Genomic DNA, 15,952 nt, shown 5'->3' on the forward strand with positions numbered 1-15,952 from the left:
ATTAATCCTGAAGGAAATTAAGGATCATAATTAATATACTTTGATGAAGTAATTGAAAATGAATACAAATAATCATTACATTTCAAAAAGGGTAACTAGTAATCAGTACCCTTTTACAAAGTAACCTCCAAAACACTGACTAAATTATTAAAGAAAGTTTATTGATCCAATACAAGTTAACAGAGGATTTACCCCCATGACTGCACCTCCCTCTAGTGGTTAATTAGTGAAGGCGGCGTCAATGAAGACGTGAAAACTACTACTTCCAATGAAATGTTTAACTGAAAACTCGATATGTTTTATTTAAAATTTAAACAAAAATAGTCATATAGGTAAGGCTCATAAGGCTGGGTTAAACAGGTAATGCTACCTACATGTAGAGGACTAAAGTAACTCAAGTTTAATTTGATTGGATAATTTGCAGTTTTAATTTATTCTGATTGGCTGTTGCTGAAAGCGACTAAAATCCATTGTTATCCATCATTATACTACAAAAGAAAAACATAAAAACCCACTAATTATAAAACAGAACACTTTCAACGTTTTCTTATACATTATACATTTCAGATTAGTATTTACACTGTTTAGTTTTGATAAAGTTTGAAAATATCCCTGTTTCACTTTTGTCCAACAGTAAAATAAACCACCAATGGGAGGCGAGGCTCCTGCGTGTTGCTAGGCAGATTATGTTAATATATGCAATGCGGCCATCTCTGCAGCTACCATTCTGAGGTAAGAACAACTTGTCCGTTTTCCACAAAATCTAACAAAACCAGGGATTGCTTTACGGCCAGTTGTGTAGCTCGACTCCTTGTAAGTCTTTCTGTAGATATAAATTAAATGTGCGTCTACTTTGAGCGCAGAGGTACCAGTAAAAAATATGTTTTTTTCCGTGGGTCTCTTCGGATGTTGGTTGTTGTCGTTGGTAGTCCCACCCAAAATGGAGCCTCTTCTTCCTTGTTCTACAGTCGACTTGAAGGGCTGGGCTCAACTAGGATGGGGGGACGGGTGGGTTTACTTAAATAATTCGGGGGTTGTATTGCTTCAAAACGGCTCTTCTTAAATATAGCTGTATGTGGTGTACGTTGTGGGGCGTGACAAGTTATGTTTGTCCCCAAGGTCGGCCTTACATTGGGACTAAATGGCCGAAATGCTAATGTTGCGGTGCAGTAAATGCCCGGGTTTCTACGGCGCTGTTTTTTGTGGTATGGTCCGGTTGGGACTGAGAACCTGCGGGGTTAAAATAGGGGGGGATTGAATTTATTACTGATTATACCAACTACATATCCAAACGAGTTCACAGTGTGGCATTTTTTCGCCTTGGCTCCTGTGCCGACACACGTTTGTATTTGCACACCGTTTCCCGGGCGGCCCCGTTAGCAAAGGTTGGCCGCGTTTCCCCACGTACTCCCCGCTGAGAGGGAGTCCTGTGTTACCGCTCTCTCCACACACCCGACTGCTGCTGTGACATGCTGGTTTTTATTTTGGCGTGCAAGTCCCTGCCTATGCCTGCCTGCCCGAGCCAAAAAATACACTGTGTCTGGAGATCCTCTCAAATTAAAATAAAATAAATAAATAAAATAAAATCTCAGTTGTAGATGACACTTGTGGTTTGAATATGAGCCTCATTCAGCTCAGACATGGCTGCTGCAGTGCCTCATTGTTGCAGCCAAATAGCTTGTCAAGTATATAAATGTGGCTTTGATAAAGCTATATGCTGGCTCTAGTATTCATTTATGGAGAGATTTTAGACCAGATCTACATTCAATATCATTCTGTATCTCCAACACATCCATGACTTGACCCACCATCCAGCCATTACTGTGGAATTAGTTATTAGCTCCATGTTACATCATTATTATTATTGTCATCATTATCATAGTTATCATTATAATGACCCCAATGCTCTTTATCTGTGCATATTACAGGTGTCCCTGATCGTCTCAGGAGTGAAGTGACAGGCCTGGCACTCTGCTGCCATGGAGACCAAACAGGAGCCCTCTGCTGTTTGGAGTCAGGGTGCTAACACTGATTCGGGCAACCCCACACAGGTCTGCTGTACTGTCTGAATTGCTCTATTAGAGTCAAACACATTTAATAGCCTACATCAGAGTGCCCTGGAATTTATCCTTTGGACACACTCACCAGATCAGGAAACTCACCTTTGTCCACTTAATTAATTTAATTCAAAAATTTAAAACACACCCCTGTTGTTTAAGGTAGCAGAATTTGAAATGGTTCCTTACTCACCAATTTGACTTGAAAAGAAGAAAAAATCTCCATCATGTTGAAATCTAATGGAAGATATATCAGTGGCTTCTCACAGCTAGGGACTGTAATAATGCTCAAAGCCATCTTATGTTGACGTGTTGCAGGTGCATTTTGAAGGTGGCACAGTGGCCCAGATAGTGTACAGTGGAAATCAGCCCGACCGGGGACAGCAGCAGGTGGTGTATACGGCCGATGGGAACTCCTATACCTCAGTAGAGTCTGCAGAGCACACACTGGTCTACATACACCCTGCAGATGGCACTCAGGTAAGAAAAAGTCTTTTTTAGGATAGATATATTTGTAGCTGGAATTTTAAGCATTAAGCTGACACTCATAACCTTCATGGCCAGATCACATATAGTTTTTTTTTCATATTTTTGTTCATAAATCTACAAAGTAAAAATTAATTAAACTGTAAAATCCACAACATGCTCCTAGTCCTGGGAGGTTTGCTCACAACATTGCTTGATTTTTCTTGCAGACTGTGTTTGCTGATCAGCCACAGGTGGCTTATATTCAGCAGGATGGTACAACTCAACAGGTAACTTTACCAGACTGTCGCACTGCTACTTTGCTGTTAATCATATCTTTTTTTAATTCAGTCATAAAGCAACATCTCATTGGTAGGTCACAGTGTTGCTGCCCAGTGGACAGAACATGAACGCTGCCAATCTGCATGTTCTCAGTAATGTAGCAGAGGCTCCACAAGCCATCCTGGAGCCAGTTTCTCAGGTGAGGACACAGTGTTTGCGTGCTTCTGTTTACCCTTTCAAACCAATGAATAGCATTTATCTATTTATGTCTAAACACACATGACTGCATATAATGGGGTAACATAAGCTAACACAAGTACAAAATTGTATCATAATGTGTTTGTATAATGGCTTTCCCCTTTGTTAACACATTCAAGCAAAAGTATTGTTATTCCTGCTGCTAAGTGGTCTAACTAGGTGCAGTTAATTTTATATTAACACTGTAATATATATCCAGTGCTGCTATGATGACACGATTAAACAAAAAATACTATCTGAAACATTTTTAGATTTTGATGTCTGTGAATATTCCTCAGAAACAAAGATTACATAAAATAAGAAATTTCACACAAACACAAAGTTTTGTTTTGACATCCCTTGAAGATCATTAAAAAAACGGCATATAGTTTTGTAATATTTTTACTTCATTTAACAGAACAATTGAGTGAGTATTAACTCTGTGCAATGATCAAACACACACAGGAGCAGCTGTCAGTGTCTAATTCACTCACCTCCATGGCTGACATCACTGACGCCCCCACCAGTCCCCTCGGGGCCACAGACTCCACAGATGACTCTGACGAAGAAGAGGAAGAAGACTCAGAGATGGATGACTGGGAGCCACGTCCGCCTCAGTCATTCAACCCTCACAGCCTCTGTGAGTAATGTCCTCCACAGTCGTAATAACGGGGGTCTGGTCTGTTAGGATTCTGTCACTCATGTAGACTATAGACAGCAGAAGATGTTGAACAAGGATTTCTTTCTGTGGAAATGATGGTTTATTTAATATACACAGCTCACTGATGTCTTTCACTAAGTCTCCACAGTCTGGTGTTTCCATCTCCTTGATTTCTCCTTTTTTGTGGCCTCTCAGGGTGCGAGGAGTGTAATAACTCCAACCCCTCTGTGTGTCTGAAGCATGGGGCCCTTCATCCCATCCCCAACCGACCGGTGATGTCCAAGGCTCGGGCCAGTCTGCCTCTGGTCCTGTACATCGATCGCTTCCTGGGAGGGGTGTTCTCCAAGAGACGCATCCCGAAGCGCACTCAGTTTGGACCTGTGGAGGGACCCCTGGTTCCTCAGGGTGAACTGCAGGATCACTACATTCACCTAAAAGTAAGTCAACGCTCTGCCTCACTCATTTCACTTTTAAGCTTTTTTAGATGACTGAAGGTGTAGAGAGACTAGAAACACGTGTAAAGAGAGGGCACGCAGCAAAGATCTACAGCTGGAATCAAACTGCAGATGTTGTGATTATGTGGTATGTGTCGTAATAAGCAGAGAATCACGTTTTAACCTTGTACATTTGACCTGCTTGTTAAATACTGTATGCCAGAGGTAAAGCAATGCATCACGGAAGGAAACAGGTTGAATATACAATCCCATCCTTTCACTTTACATTTGGTGTAAAGTAATCAGAATGACTATTACTTACTACTGTTACTTTATAAAAATTCAGTAGACAGAGTTTCAGTGGGCAGAGTTTGTCCCATCAGTAGAAAAAAAAGAAGAAATATTCTTGTGAATGAGAATAGGAAATTGCTGAGTAAGTAAAAACTAAGGATAAGTTCTTGTGTGTACAAGCATGTAAAATCAAAGATTGAGCTCTTCCAGTCTAATCTCTAAACTTTTCTTCTTGCTGCCTCAGCTGTGCATGCTGGATGCAGAGAAAGATGGAGAGAAGTCTGACGACACCACATGGTTGGACCTTTCTGATGAGGAGAGCTGTAACTGGATGATGTTTGTGAGGCCTGCACAGAACCACCTGGAGCAGAACCTGGTGGCCTATCAGTACGGCTCAGAGATCTTCTACACGACCATCAAGAACATCCAACCAAAACAAGAGCTCAAGGTAAGTCCTTCGTGTTTGGTACTGGATTGTACGATTTTCACCAAATGGCAAACAGACAAAGTTAGTGACTAGCTGGTGAAGAAGGTCAATAGGTTACTTTATTTTTCTCAGAAGCTGGTGCAGAAAGAACAAGAGCTTAAAGGAGATTGAGTGAGCCCCAATGTATAAAGGATATTTGGATAAAAAGTACTTGTTTTTAATGAATATTTCTTTCCACAGGTGTGGTATGCTGCATCATATGCAGAGTTTGTAAATCAGAAGATTCATGATGTTACAGAAGAAGAGAGAAAAGGTGAGGACTCTTTTTTTATAGTTAATGTCAGCCCCAGTGATGGGAATAACGGTGTTATTTTTTTCAGTGACGAGTAATCAAATTAATTACTGTTTCCCCCGTTACTGTTATCAATGCAGCGATTAAGAGAAGTTTATATTGTTATTGCTTTTGGAGGAATAAAATTCAATTGCTGCACATCTGCTACATGTACAATTTTATTATTTACTTCTTAGTACATTTCTTAAGCACAATTTTGAACGTGTTTTGGGACAGCTGTTGTTGATTGGGGCAGCCAAGTAATTTGACAATTTTAAAAAAAGTAACGTAATAGTTTCTTTTCCTGGTAATTAATTACTCAGTTACTAACTCAGTTACTTTTTGGGAGAAGTAATGAGTAACTATAATTAATTACTTTTTCAAAGTAACGTGCCCAACACTGATCAGCACTAATAACATACGTCTCATTACAAAGTATCACAACAGTAGTAGGTGTTGGTAGCAGTGGTTGATTCTGGCCCTCACTCTGTTTTACTCTCAGTGCTGCGGGAGCAAGAGAAGAACTGGCCTTGTTATGAGTGTAACCGCCGCTTTGTGAGCTCCGAACAACTGCAGCAACATCTCAACATGCATGACGACAAGTTAAACTCTGTTCCAAGGTAAATTCCTTTTTATCTCACCACTTCTTATTTCCTCACCTCTTTACCATTTTGGAGCCCATAAGACATGTTCGCTGTGTCTGCCTCTCGTAGATCCAGAGGCCGAGGTCGAGGAAGAGGCAGGAAGAGATTTGGAACAGGACGAAGACCAGGACGGCCGCCTAAATTTATACGTTTGGATCCTCCAGTAGAAGCTGGTGGGGACAAAACAACAGTAAGGGACATATTATTAATTATATTTACTTGGTCAATTTAAAAATATAACAAAGATTCATGAGACATTCTCAAAAATATTGACTCTTAATAAATAGATCTGTTGATTATTTTATCAATTAAGCAATGAATTGGTATATGGTAGAAAACTGTCAAAAATGTCCATCCTAGTTTCACAGACTTAAACGTGATGTCCTCAGATGTCTTGTTTTCTGCAGCTAACTGAGGAAGAATAAGCAGCAAAATCTCACCTTTGAGAACATCTACCAGCATATTTGAGATATGCTACTAAATTTTTCACTGAATTATCTTCTTTTTTTTTTCAGGAGATGCTGGAACTGACAGAGAAGCAGCCGCTGGAGGAGCGAGTAGAGGCAGCTCAGAATGGGATAAAGGTAGTCGAGCCAGAACCGGATGCTGGGACTGAGGCAGAGGGTCAGATTGTACCTGCTGCAGGGGAACCAGTCCCAGAGTCAATCACACCTCCCTCCAGCATGGATCTGCCTGTTCCATTAAAGGAAGACCCTGCACAGAGCAGCCAATCAGACGCCCACCTCACATCTCAGGACATGCGCCGTGCCAAAAGGATACGGGTAAGATGCTCAGGTTACACTCACTGTTGTCACTGAAATGCAAAAGTGTTTTAGATTGTTGTTATTTGGGGTCTTCTCAACTGTGTGTTTCTCTTCCTCAATATGTGCTTCCCGCAAAGATGGATGTGCAGGTAGGTGGCACCTGGAGACTGTCAGAAAAACATTAAGTCAAAGACTCTGTTTGTCATTTTCCACGGTGTTAATGTTCATGTGACATTTCAGGATATGCCCCCCTGCTGCACACTCCATTGCATCTGTCAATCTATTCCAGTGTATCAGCAGATCCATGCCAGACAACACTTTAGATTTTTCTGCTAATTGCTCTCTCTCTCTCTCTCTCTCTCTCTCTCTCTCTCTCTCTCTCTCTCTCTCTCTCTCTCTCTCTCTCTCTCTCTCTCTCTCTCTCTCTCTCTCTCTCTCTCTCTCTCTCTCTACAACCCCCCCCCCCCCCCCCCCCCCAATCTCAGAACGCAGCGCTACAGCACCTTTTCATCAGGAAGAGTTTCCGTCCTTTTAAATGCACCCACTGTGGCAAGGCCTTCCGGGACAAAGAGAAGCTGGATATGCACCTGCGCATCCACGGCAGGGAAGCTTACGCCTTCTCCTGCCACCTTTGCAGCAAGAGTTTCATGAGTGACTCGGCCCTGGAGGATCACTTGCTGTTGCACACAGAGAACCGCTCCTACGCGTGTCTCCTATGCCCAGAAACTTTTGATAGGCTGGACTTGCTCAAAGACCACGTAGGGGTGCATGCAGTGGAAGGTTGCTTCACCTGTCCCTCCTGTAAGAAGACTTTTACTGACTTCATTCAGGTAAGTAAAGAAAGTCTTCTATAGGAATATACAGTGATTAGAGAGCAGCTGAACAGTGATATATACCATAATAATTGGTATATAAAATGCTATTTTTAAAGAAATGAACAAATAAATAGATTTAATAACAGAAACTGGAACAGAAACAAAATTGCCTAATTGCCTCTTAATTGTAACATAGATTTTACAGTAGCTTTGAAGGGGAATTCCCAGTTAGACCTGAACACAGTACCAGTCTGGTTTACAGTAGTAAATTATCATATATGTTCTCAGTGTTCAGACTATAAGGTTGTTCTCTTCCTTTAGGTGAAGAAGCATATCCGCTGCTTCCATTCAGAAAAGATCTTCAAGTGCCCTGACTGTGAAAAGGCTTTCTGCCGGCCTGACAAGCTGCGGTTGCACATGTTACGACACTCTGATCGCAAAGACTTCCTGTGCTCAACGTGTGGCAAACAATTCAAGGTATGATGTCTTCACAGTTTTCACAGCGTATCATTTGGGCCAATCAAGATGACAATAAATATTATGCAGCATATATGAAAGAGTATCCAAACTCCTCCTGCTCGATCATGTTGTCCTTCCCTGAGGACATGGTTTAAAACAATCCTCTCTAGGCTCTTCAATTCAGCTGATGTTAAAGCAACTGGTCAATAATCATTGAAAACAGATGGTTTTCATATTTTTTTGTGACCGGCACTATGAGTGAAGTTTTCCATGCCCCTGGGATATGGTGTGTATCGAGTGGCATTTGAAAAAGTTGTCCAAACACAGGGTTAGGTTGTTACCTGTCAGGACCAGCTGCCTTTCCTGGATTGATCTTTTAATAGGTTCTACAAACCTCTTCAGCTGTTATGAGCGAGGGCTGGCCACAGTCAAGTAGTTGCCTAATTAAGTTACATTCAGTGGAGAAATCTGATGTATCAAATGCAGCATACAATATATTTCAGTCATTAAAATATAGTATAATTTGTATTTAGATATGTGTGTGTAACAATTTTTTTTCTGTGACTTAAAGAGGAAAGATAAACTGCGGGAGCACATGCAGCGCATGCACAATCCTGACCGAGAGGCCAAGAAGGCCGACCGGGTACACCGCTCCAAAACCCTCAAACTGAAGGTGCCCACCACAGACTTCGAGAGCTTCGTGTTCAAATGCAGAGTGTGCATGATGGGGTTCAGACGCAGAGGAATGTTGGTGAGCACCAACCTCAGGGGAAACTTTTTTCCTATTGTTTTTATGTTGTTTATTATTATTATTATTTGTTGAGCTTGTATTTGAGTACAATTTAATTTTTCTTTCTTCTTGCAGGTTAATCATTTGTCCAAGCGTCACCCGGAGATGCGTATTGATGATGTGCCTGAGCTAACGCTGCCAATTATCAAGCCCAACAGGGACTACTTTTGTCAGTATTGTGACAAGGTTAGTTTGTCCCCTTCTTGTTACATTCATTGTGAGTTTTAGACAATGTAATTATTACTTTGTATCATTTTTTGTTCATTTTAAACACCTTTAGTCACTGATCTCTGTGCAGGTGTATAAGAGTGCCAGTAAAAGGAAAGCTCACATTCTGAAGAACCATCCTGGAGCAGAATTACCTCCCAGCATCCGTAAGTTGCGTCCAGCTGCTCCCGGTGAGCCAGATCCCATGCTGAGCACACATACCCAGCTGACTGGTACCATCGCCACCGCACCCGTCTGCTGCCCACACTGCGCCAAACAATACAGCAGCAAGGTCCGTATGAAGTTCTGTAAATAGAACATATTCCACCTCGATGGAAATCTGTCTAAACATACAGAGATTGACTGCATTTATACAATGTTTTTTGTTCTAGGTTATTGATAATAAAAATACCTAATTTTCTGTGCTTGTATCTCAGACTAAGATGGTGCAGCACATCAGGAAGAAGCATCCAGAGTTTGCTCAACTTGCCAACACAATCCAGGCTCCTCTAACAACAGCTGTAATCAGCAGCGCTCCTGCAGTCATCAGTGCAGACGGCACCACAACTGAGGCTGTAGTGGTAAGAAAGAATACATTACACATACAAACACTGCTGAGAACAATACCTTAAGGATAAGAATGTGTCACACCTTACCATGAATATTATTATTACATTATATAAAAAACTAAAAGCAACATTATGAAAGAACAAAGGCACATAATGCAGTAAAGGCATTGTATATATGATATAAACTGTATAATTAATTTCCTCACAGACCACAGATCTGCTGACGCAAGCCATGACGGAGCTCTCGCAGACGCTGACAACAGACTACCGAACAGCGCAGGGAGACTACCAGAGGATCCAGTACATCCCAGTCTCCCAGGCAGGAGGCAGTCTGTCCCAACCGCAGCACATTCAGCTGCAGGTGGTGCAGGTGGCTCCGGTAAGCTCCAGGATTTTGAACCTTTACCATCTATTGAAAACTGATGGAGCATCTCAATAACATCCTGGCTCACAATCATAATTACTCCCTTTGATAGCTCAGTATGTAAACTACAGAGGTAGAAGGAAAGGAGAGCTTTTCTTTTTTTCTTGCTCATTCACAAATATAATGTTCGAAGCTTTCCGCAATCCAAACCGACAACTTTGCAACTTCCTTCTCCTTTCATGTGGCCAAACGCAATCACTTATAAGACCGCTGTATTTGTGAAGAGATTGTGTGGTTTGCTAAAAGGCTTTTAAGTACATAGGTATGGTTGGAAATAACCACCAACCACCATAAAATTACTGCTTTGGCTTATAGGTCTGACTTAAGGCAGTTCAGCTGGCAAACTACTCTTCATTTCTTGTAATTGCTGTTTTTTGAGCATTTTATGTGTGGTCTAAATATTGCAGCTGGTGGACAAGACATTAAATTCTCAGTTTGCTTAATAGTTTTTTGATTGACATACTGAATAAATCCCAGGGTGGATTAAGGTGAATTTACCTTGTTTCACAGGCCTCCTCGCCACATTCCCAGCACCCGACAGTTGATGTGAGCCAGCTTCATGATCCTCACGGTTACAGCCAGCACTCAATCCAGGTACAGCACATCCAGGTCACCGAGCCCTCAGGCACTGGACAAGGTGCCACGCCGGTAAATCCTCATTATTTTGACTATGAGGTTAGGTCGATGAATAACTTATAACTTGGATTATTTATATATAAAACAAATTAAGTCGTGTTCTATCAAAGAGGCTCAAAGAATCTCTATAGCTGTGTCCAAAATCCCTCCCTTATTCACTCATTCAGTACTGTAGATTTGCGCGATGGTAGTTGTCACATCTTTAAAATGTGGGCATTGCATTTTGGGATTGTTAGCAAAAAGTAGTGTACATGCCATGGACGCTACTAGTATTTAAGGGCACTATGTAGTAGATATATTGGCACAAGCAGCATTAGGACACTGAAATAAAATGGCAGAGGATAAATATAGTGCACTATATAGTAAATAGGGAGTGATATTTCTATGTATTTTCCTTAAAACCAGATAATACAACCATCTCTTCTCTCTTTTTCAGGTTACTGGTCAGCCTCTGAGCCCCACGTCTCAACAGGCGAGTCAGGAGCTGAGCCCCGCCCAGCTGACCCCCGTAACTTTGGCTCAGAGCCACACCCTCCAGACCAGCAGCACTCAGCAGCAACAGCAACAGCAACAGCAGCAGCAGCAGCAACAGCAGCAGCAGGGCACTGTGCAGCACGCTTACATACCTGGGAACTGGAACTACCGAGGCTACTGTGAGTCCCACAAGTGCTCCCATATCATCAAATCAGTCTCTTTGAGTTTTTTACTGTTTGAATGCATGTCAGATTAATATGTCAACCTCTCACCACTGCAGCATCTGAGATCCAGATGATGGCTCTGCCTCATGCGCAGTATGTGATAGCTGAGGCCAGCACACCTGTGTCTGGAGTCAACAGCAACCAGGTGAAAACGGTGAGTGGATGCTGACCAAGAGTACCTTCCTGCAGTAAAGATGGCCGACAAGACCGCCGCCATAAATCGAATCCTTGCCAGAAGTCCCAAGCGGTAGTTAGTCAATCGTCGCTCATATAGCCAATCCTTGCCGGAAGTGTCAGGCGGAAGTTAATCGTCGCTCTGAGTAAAAACAAAAACCCCACATACATTTACACATAATTCTATGAACTTTGTTGCAGTTACATGTTTATCGCAATGTATAATTGACTAGTTAATTGACTCCACAAGTTTATAGGCTACTGTAATACTCAGAAGTTAGTTAGAAGCCTACACTCACATCAAGTTATAATGTTAACGTTTCATGGATTTAACTTTAATATCAAAATTATTAATACAAATGTGAATATTATGTTTGGGTGGTGGTGGTGGTGGTGGTGGTGCAACATGCACACACAGTCACAACAAATGTCATACTTACTTTCACATGAATATTAATTTATCAATACTTAATATTTAATGTAATTTAATACTGTGCAATAACCGTATACTGTGCAATATCAATACTCTCATTGTCCATACCCATTACTCACTGCATTATCACCATCACTGTGCAATATTTAAATAACGTGCTAACCGCTAATCGATATGGACCATGGATGTATTATGGACGCCGAAAAAGCAATACATTAAATGAAGAAGAAACTTCCGCTTGGGACTTCCGGCATAGATTAGATATATGGCGGCGCCCTTGTCAGTCATCTTTACTGCAGTTGGGTCCCTCTCAAGCTGACTGTTACCTGCCGTGAGTCAAAAATGATCAATACCATTAGCTGTGGTTTAGAAAATCACCTTCACCCTCTTTACCCACATTGTGATAGGTGAGGTTCACACTGCTGCTGAAAGTGTCAACACATCTTGAAGATCAAATGAATGTCTTTTTAACGATCTATAGCGCATGGAGTGAAGCGCAAGTGCCTTTGGGGCGTGTCCAAATCCACTTTTGCTATTTTAACGGTGGAAAAATGGTCACTGCGCCAGGTGCATGGTCTAAAAGGGTGGACTTAAGTCCCCTCATTAATCATAGGCGTGTTTTGGGAGTAACACGCGGTAAACCAATCAGAGTGTCATCTCCTATTCCCTTTAATATCCAGGAGCGCTGTCTCATTGGCGGATTGCTATTATAACAGCACATTTACCCAGCAATGCATTTCAATAATATAACATGAGTTACTTTTGCGGAAAGCAAAGTTGGCTATTATGACTAACTAATATGACATGTATTTTTAATATGTTGATGTACATCATAATATGAATTCACATTGTGGTCCTTTTATTAGTGATGTTTTGCATGTTTGTGTGCTGCTGCACGTCCGTGTGGTAACAATCACAGTGTCTGCGCGCTGCGCACCCGCCGGTATAGGAGCATATCGGACTCTTGATGATGCACCCCTTAAATAACAGTGAAATATGCACCAGTGACTTTAGACCTGTCTTTTTTTGGTCAGTAGCGCAATCTCTTTCCTCTGCCTCAAAATAGAAACGCGCCACCAATGCGCCTGAGCACACCTCATTTTGAGACCAACACGCCCATAGGCGCACAGACTGGTGCAAGTGCATTTGCTGTTTAGACGACGTCTATTTAGACAACGTCTAAATAGCAAATGCTGTGCACCGACCGCAAGATAGGGCCCTGAATGTCACATGAAGCCACATTTTTAGATGTGTTAGAAACTAAATGACATGGATATAGAGTAAATAATGAAGTTTGGGGTTCTTATATTAAATTCTAATTATTGTATTGCCATACTGTTATCTTTGATTATTGTAATTACTCAGTGACACTGGAAATAAGTTTAACTACTCTATTAGTGTATACTAGTGTATTCTGGAGTTTAAATAAAGCTTGAGTGAATGAATATTTAAATGCATCAAAATTTGTCATATTCCTGTTACAATATGTAGATCTGAGGTTAAAGAATTCATATACAGAAAAAAGGCTCTGCTTCACACCAGAAGCTTTTTTATTCTGTGTATTCATTTAAATTATTTACTTATTGTAACTCTTTAGTTATTGTCAAACTCGGGTATGGGTATATGTGGCTTTTCATCACATGATGTGGCTCCTCTCTATCACACCTGTAATGTCTCACTTTGTTTATTTCTTGCAAAAATATTGTTCTGTGCACACATCTTTTAGAAACGTGTCAGATGTGAGTTAAATATAAAAGAAAGTAGCAGAAGCTGATCCTGGTGGGTTATTATCGGGCCTTTATTTGTTATTGAAACTAAAGACATTCTCATCCCCATCCTGCAGACACATTATGTTATATCTGAGGGTCAGACCGAGCTGGACACCAAACAGACTGCTCCTCCGAACACAACCCAGGGCCACGCTGAACATCTGGAACAGCAGCCGGGCAATCAGCAAGGCACCACGCAGTACATCATCACCACAACCACCAACGGCAGCGGTACTAGTGAAGTTCACATCACAAAACCCTGAGCTGCTCAGTGATGATCTCCTGCGAACCTGGTGCAGACCCCACGGACTGATCCTGCATGTACTCCTCAGCAGCTTGTACGCACATAAACGAACAAAATATACAGTCATACGCACATGGATACAGACTTGTGTACATACAGAATTATAAAGGGGATGAATAGATGATCAGCACAGTTTTATGTGTCTGTAAAGTGTTAATATGTTGTATGGACTGTTGGTTTTTGCAAGCTGCTAGAAGTTTGTGATAAAAATAAATTAAAAACATTTTGCTGAAACTGGAAGAGGAATATTATATCAAATATATGTGCAAGTCTGGACAATCTGGAAAATGATGAAGTTGGTTGTTTCAAGCTCTACTGTTTGAGTTGCAAAAGTTGTGTTGGCAAGTTCTTTTACATATCTGAGAGTGCCCATTTTACATCAATGTCAAGCTATGGCAATGTCTAGCCAAGTACAGTACTTGTAAATGAAGGTCAGAACTGAGAAATACAAAAAAAAGTATAGAAATCCTGCAGTTGCCTTTCTCAGTTCAAGAGCCCAACACACAACCTGCTCTATTATGGGTTACTTTATTGTTTCCGACACGTGATTTCATACTTCGGTTACTGTACTTTTAAGGGCATCTTTTTTTTTTTTTTTCATTCACACACTGGTTCATCTTGACTTCCCCAAATTTTAGAATGATGTGACTTTTTTTTATCATAAAATACGGAAAAGAAACTCAGAAATCAGTTCCACTTCTCCATGTTTTGCATGAATTTCTTTGGTTTTACAAGGATTTCACATGAATGCAGTTGACCTGAAGCTGATCATTTTTCTTTTTTTCTTTTTCACATATCTAAAATGAAATCATCACATATTGAATGGCTTTAGAATACTCATCAAGGTCCCTTTTGAAACCAGAGAAGCTGCAACCAGCAAAATTATGATAAGCACTTGAACTGATAATTTTATAGAAGCTTAAAGCCAAATACAGAATATCTTTTCCTCACATCTTTGAAGACAGATGACAAACAAAATCCAAATATCTGAGTATTGAATACATAATTAAGTGTGACAGAGATATTTGGGGACAGCATGATGGGTTTGCAACTGAACAGCTTAGAAGTTTGACATGATACCGTGTGTAAGGCTGATTTGGACTCATTTCAGTGTATCAACCTGTGAAAAAATAGTGCAAGTGCTTTTTTTAGTAATTTACGGTAAAGTAATTTGTCAGCACTTTAAAGACAGAAAAACAGTAAGAAATGTCACTCAGCAAGGTCTCTGGGAGTTACATGAGCACTGAATCACTGTATGACACAGTGTTGCTCTTCTTTGACTTCGCCGTTGGAGGGAGGCAGAGGGTCAAACTAATAAATTGTACTTTAGGGAACTTAATGTTTTAGTATTTTTGGTACTTTTTCAAAGTACAGAGTATTTGCAGGATACTATAAGTTCACAGGTTAATACACTGAAATAATACCAATTAAAAAATGACTCATGACTTATGACTTGTACAATGCAAAGTATAGCAGGAGTAGTAGGATTAAACTATAGTTGGAGGTGATTTTGTCCTTTTGTCCATGTGTTGAGAAATTAAATTATTTTATATCTGTACACTGTGTGTTCTGTTCGCTTCATTATGAATGGGTTGCACTTGGAAGCAAGCGATGCCTCCAATTACACTTTTAAAATCTGTTAATTTTTCAATTAGTGTGGATGTTATTTCTTGTTCCCACCGCCAGATGGCAGCATAACATCGAAAACAAGAAGCATGTTTAACACCTCTTTGAAACTGTGTTGGCTAAATTGATTAATTAATTAATTCATAATTCATTATTTAATCTGGAGAGTGATTTAGGTTGCCCTCACTTATGACATTGATTTAACAATAGCACATTAAGTAAAAATAAGATAGTGAAACATACACATACAAATATGTAAAGGCAAAGGCTATTTGCACCCCAGTACAATTAGAAGTGGATGCTATTTGTACCCTGGAATATATAGCAAAGTGTTCTATTTGCACCTGTCTTGGTGCAAATATCAATGCATGCTGCGGGACTGAGTGTCGGAGGGGAGGGTCTGGAGATATGCGGAAGACTCCCGTATCCCACCGGGACAGCGGGATAAATATACG

At 40.7% G+C, this 15,952-nt stretch overlaps 1 protein-coding gene across 2 annotated transcripts; it reads left to right on the forward strand.

The window, feature by feature from the left end:
• Positions 1-709: 709 nt before the first annotated feature.
• Positions 710-15,058, forward strand: prdm10 (PR domain containing 10). Of its 2 annotated transcripts, none has more exons than XM_053320636.1 (23): positions 710-732; positions 1,929-2,051; positions 2,376-2,537; positions 2,753-2,812; positions 2,899-3,003; positions 3,507-3,681; positions 3,898-4,139; positions 4,672-4,875; positions 5,095-5,167; positions 5,688-5,805; positions 5,899-6,019; positions 6,345-6,611; positions 7,079-7,423; positions 7,730-7,885; positions 8,439-8,618; positions 8,733-8,843; positions 8,956-9,156; positions 9,302-9,445; positions 9,642-9,812; positions 10,368-10,505; positions 10,930-11,146; positions 11,248-11,345; positions 13,642-15,058. In XM_053320636.1, the coding sequence occupies exons 2-23, from the start codon at positions 1,980-1,982 to the stop codon at positions 13,828-13,830; spliced, it is 3,549 nt and encodes a 1,182-aa protein (XP_053176611.1). In that variant the 5' UTR covers positions 710-732; positions 1,929-1,979; the 3' UTR covers positions 13,831-15,058. The 2 variants fall into 2 exon arrangements, with proteins under 2 accessions (XP_053176611.1, XP_053176612.1); XM_053320637.1 differs by having other exon boundaries at positions 10,368-10,451.
• The last annotated feature ends 894 nt before the right edge of the window (positions 15,059-15,952 follow it).

The sequence above is a fragment of the Scomber japonicus genome, chromosome 6, assembly GCF_027409825.1.
Source record: "Scomber japonicus isolate fScoJap1 chromosome 6, fScoJap1.pri, whole genome shotgun sequence".
NCBI lineage: Eukaryota > Metazoa > Chordata > Actinopteri > Scombriformes > Scombridae > Scomber > Scomber japonicus.

Bases quoted from the DNA above. Each gene is read 5' to 3' on its own strand.
- prdm10 (XM_053320636.1), top strand. From the start codon at position 1,980: ATGGAGACCAAACAGGAGCCCTCTGCTGTTTGGAGTCAGGGTGCTAAC. The intron at 9,813-10,367 runs GTAAGCTCCAGG...CTTGTTTCACAG, and splicing joins AGGTGGTGCAGGTGGCTCCG to GCCTCCTCGCCACATTCCCA. The intron at 11,346-13,641 runs GTGAGTGGATGC...CCCATCCTGCAG, and splicing joins ACAGCAACCAGGTGAAAACG to ACACATTATGTTATATCTGA.